This window comes from Colobus angolensis, unplaced genomic scaffold, assembly GCF_000951035.1.
Source record: "Colobus angolensis palliatus isolate OR3802 unplaced genomic scaffold, Cang.pa_1.0 Scaffold11, whole genome shotgun sequence".
Lineage (NCBI taxonomy): Eukaryota > Metazoa > Chordata > Mammalia > Primates > Cercopithecidae > Colobus > Colobus angolensis.
Window position 1 is genome coordinate 4,080,231 of NW_012112030.1, and position 4,744 is coordinate 4,084,974.

Consider the following 4,744-nt stretch of genomic DNA (forward strand, 5'->3'; position numbering starts at 1 on the left):
GGGAAAGAAAGGGACTCTAATGTAGACTGAACCTAGTAAGAGCAGTTATTAAAAAATCTAGTCTGGGGCAGGTGCAGTGGCTCACACCTGTAATCCCAACACTTTGGGAGGCCAAGGTGGGTGTATTGCTTTAGGTCAGGAGTTCATGCCCAGCCTGGCCAATATGGTGAAACCCCATCTCTACTAGAAATACAAAAATTAGCCGGATGTGGTGGCACATGCCTGTAATCCCAGCTACTCAGGAAACTGAGACAGGAGAATCACTTGAACTTGGGAGGCAGAGTTTGCAGTGAGCCAAGATTAAACCAGTGCACTCCAGCCTTGGCAGTGGAGCAAGATTCTGTCTTAAAAAACAAGCAAACAAACAAACAACAAAGCAAAACTCTTTAAAAATAGTTTTTTTCCTACAGTGGTCGATTGTTCAATTACAGAACAGAGGTCATTACATTGTCCTTTTAAATAGGGATAGCATCAGACCATAATATTTCTATTTTTTGTCAGTTTTACATTGAAGTGACATCCTCACTCTTTCTTGAGCGTTCTCTTTCCCATCTCTTATGAAAGAAAACAAATTATCATTATTAATCATATAACTCCAAAAGATCAAAGTTGCCAGAGTAAAACACATATGTAGATACAGAAATCTCTACATGAAATGCCTAAACACATGCACGCATGCATACAAACACACACACTTATACACACTTGTGAATGTGTGTGTGTATTAGAAGATTTGAAGTTTTATTTTCATTTCCTTACTAAGTAAAATTGCATATATCAGAAGAATATGTTTTATTTTTCCACAAAACACAGTGTGAAAATCTAAATTGAATTCTGAATTGATTTCTCACTTAAATATTTGTTTTAAAATAAACATTTGAAAGTTTTCATTTAACTTGGGTATACATATGAAGAGATTTTATACTTCAGAATTGACTAGTGTCCAATGTGTGATGAAAGGAGTGGCACATTATTTACAATTTTTACTTTTATTATCTGAGTTGGCTATATTTTGTTTATAAATTAGGACTAGGCATGGTCCTAAAACCTCCTAAAATGGTATTAAGTTCTTGTATTTGAAGTTCAATAGGTGTGATTCATTTTTATTTTCCTGCATTAATAAAATCCTGTATGTAATTTTTAATTGTCTCTCCTCTAGACTAACAATAATTGAGATGCAGAAGGGAGACTGTGCACTCTATGCCTCAAGCTTTAAAGGCTACATAGAAAACTGTTCAACTCCAAATACATACATCTGCATGCAGAGGACTGTGTAAAGACGATCAACCATCTCAATAAAAGCCGGGAACAGAGAAGGGATTACACCAGCGGAAACACTGCCAACTGAGACTAAAGGAAACAAACAAAACGGGACAAAATGACCAACGACTGTCAGATTTCTTAGAGTCCACAGGACCAGACCATAGAACAATTTCACTGCAAACATGCATGATTCTCCAGGACAAAGGAAGAGAGATCCCAAAGGCAATTCAGATATCCCCAAGGCTGCCTCTCCCACCGGAAGCCCAGAGTGGATGGGCTGGGGGAGGGGTGCTGTTTGAATTTCTAAAGGTAGGACGAACGCCCAGGGGATCAGTGAAAGGCGAGAAGCCCAGCAGAACCCTGAGAGTGCAACCCCCACCTCCACAGGAAACTGCCTTATAGGCAGGGCCATAGCAGAGGGACACAGCATGGGCAGTGCCTTCCCTGCCTCTGGGGGGTCATGCTGCCACTTTTAATGGGTCCTCTACTGCCCCCAGCCACTCTGGGTTGGATTAGTGGTCCGTCCCTGGGAGGTGATCAAGCTCCCCTTCGTCCCTGTGGCACGGGCTTTCCTGCCTTGGGCCTTTACTCCTTACCGCAGTTCCTGAAGTGCTGGTATTGTCCTGCAGCCCCGTCCCGTTGCACTGCCAGGCGGGGTGCCAGCACATGGGGAGAGCCGGTCTCCATCCGGGTGAAGCTGACCTGCAGCACACCTTGCATGCCGGGTCTCCCCTGGCCCTGGGGCTCTAGTACCGCAGGCAAAGGGGACAGTAAATCTGTCATCTCCAATCCCGGGTGAGCCCCCAGAAATGTAGTGCGATAGTTAAGAAATCAGAGAGACCCAGGGGTTGAGGGGGATATTTATTATTTAGGTGCACTGGACCAGTCAGATTAACATCCAAAGGACTGAGCCCTGAACAAAGAGTCAAGTTACCTTTTAAGTATTTCGTGGGTGGGAGAAGATTTGTGCAGGGGGAAGCATATTACAGAAACAAGAAACAAAGACAGTTATTCAGTTGAGACTTGCATCACATCATTTCTTACTTTTCAAGGAAAAGCATGTTTTGTGACTTGAGTTTATCTGTCTAGTGACCTTGCAGCTGCACAGCTAGAGAAACGGGTTTTCACAATGCCTGGGAAAGGGAGAGATAAGGCTACTAGCTACAGAAAAACAGGCAGTTAATTTTAAAGGACTCCAACTCTTTCTCTTCCTCAGGGGGAATTAGGTTTTCTTGCATACAACTGAGTTTTTGCTTACACATTCTTTAATTTATTTTGATTCCTGTTCCATGCCAACCACCTATGCTGCTGTTTTCCCCTCTCCTTCCCGTTCCCCTAGGGGAGGGACCGCAGCAGTGGAGCTATTCTTTCTTCCCCCAAGAAGAAAGGAAAGGGGGGTTCTGAATATTTTTCTTACTACCAGAGGTTTGTGTGAGGTTCAACCCCCACGCCCCCACACATGGGGATTCCTCACCTCTTTCTGAGGTTCAACGCCCGCCATGGGGATTCCTCGCCTATTTTTAACCTCCAAGACATCCTGACTAAGGAATACTTTACCACCCCTGCGGTTTCTCTCTCCTTGGTACGTCCTAACTAAGGAATGCTTTACTGTCCTGCGGCATTTTCTTTTCTTTTCTTTTTTTTTTTAGCCCCAATCACTGAGGAAATACTTTACTGGCTCCCGTAGCTTTTTCTTTCTTGGTCTGTGCACAGAGTCATCACCGCAGTATGTAAGGATCCTTTAAGCTAGATTGCTGGCCAGTTTCTTTCTTTCTTTCTTTCTTTGGCCAGTTTCTTTCTTTCTTCCTTCCTTCCTTCCTTCCTTCCTTCCTTCCTTCCTTCCTTCCTTCCTTCCTTCCTTCCTTCCCTCCCTCCTTCCTTCCTTTCTTTCTTTTTTCTTTCTTTTCTTCACACCAGGTGGGTCTCAATTCCTCATACCTGAGGGCCCCTTCAATGAGGTAGGGGAGCGCATTCCCTCATGAGAGAGGACTGGAGACCACCCCTGGAAGAGAATGTATTCCCATACGGTTTGTCTCCAAATTGTTTGAAATGCTTGTTTCCCGGTGCTATAAACAGCACTTGAACATAAATTTAATTTATTTAGTAAGGCCATTTTTTACTTCCTGCAGAAAGGGTACACACGCCAGCAGTTTTGCCACGAGTGTACACCGAACGAAGGAGACAGGGTCATTTATAACCTGTCGCATCCACCCTACTGCTGTAACCGGTTTCCACTGGCTGGAACAGGACCTCGCATTCTGTATTTGTCCCGACTGGCTAGCAACTTAGACCTTTTTAAAAGAGGCAAAGGTAGAGGAGAACAAAGGAAGGAGGAAGGAACTTGTGGAATGCTGAGAAAGGTAAAAGCACTTTTAAATAAGGTAGAGGAACAGGCTATGACCTAATGCTTGCTTGGACCAGTATAAGCACGCCAGGACAAATATTTAGGAGCACAGGTCTTTGAATAAATTTTGCTTCTAAGAGAAGTTACTATTTATTCCTAATTAGATAGGGAGCAAAGTCTTTGCAGAGCAACCTCTACTTTACTTTTTACAGAATAAATGCAGGCGAAAAGAACATAAACTTTGCCAGGGGCAGAATGTTATGGACAGAATGTTTCTGTTCCCCTAAAATTCGTATTTGAAATCCTAATTCCCAATGGTATGGTATTAGAAGGGGGACTTTGGGAGGTAATTTAGGTGTGGAAGTTGATTATAAGAATTGAGTAATTCTGTTTTTATGTCTACTTCTTTGTCTAGCATCAGGATTGCAATCCCTTTCTTATTGCTAACAATTTGTCTTGTAAATCTTTGTTCATTATTTTACTGTGGTATACTATTACCTCTCACACTTCAACTCCTGTTTCATACCAACTTTATTTACTTTTTTTTTTTTTTGGCATTTGTGTTCTTATTTTTATGATTGTGTTAGAATTTCTAATTCAATTTGTGGCATTTATTACACTTTTCATCTGCTTAGTGATTGTTTCCTTTTTTGAGTGAGTGACTTTTCATAAGAAAAATATTTTATTTACATTATTTGAACTTTTGAGGTTTCATATAAATAAGGTTTGATTTTTCCTATTCCTGTTTCGTGGACAAGGATCCTAGTTAGAGAGCTCCCTCTTCTGTCAGTTCTGTCGTGTTCAGCATAGCATCTTCTACGGGTGGTGGCGATGATGGGAGTAGGAAGGGCAAATGATAGTCATGTCTTTTTTCTCTTTCCTTTCTGCAGGATTCTTAAGTTCCTCAAATTACTTATTTACTTTGATAGTCACATTTGTAAGAAGTGTCACCCCTTCTTTATTTTCCACTTCTCTCCCAGAAACCATTGCTTTCCTTTCCAAGTTTCCCACTTCTGGTCTTGCGTTTCAAGCCTTTTCCCAGTACTGTGAACTACCAAGTCCCAAATTGTGTTAAGTACTCTGACATTTATTGTTGAATTTTTTTTTTTTTTTTTTTTTTTGAGACGGAGTCTCGCT

General features: G+C 41.8%; 1 protein-coding gene across 2 annotated transcripts in view; it reads left to right on the plus strand.

Annotated features, from left to right (window-relative positions):
* LOC105519441 (NKG2-D type II integral membrane protein) overlaps positions 1-1,751 on the plus strand; it is a 52,160-nt gene extending 50,409 nt beyond the window's left edge. For both annotated transcript variants that reach the window (XM_011952801.1, XM_011952793.1), the window contains exon 8: positions 1,160-1,751. In XM_011952801.1, coding sequence (XP_011808191.1) covers positions 1,160-1,277 — 118 coding nt within the window. In that variant the 3' untranslated portion in view covers positions 1,278-1,751. The remainder of the gene's footprint in view (positions 1-1,159) is intronic.
* Positions 1,752-4,744: the final 2,993 nt, after the last annotated feature.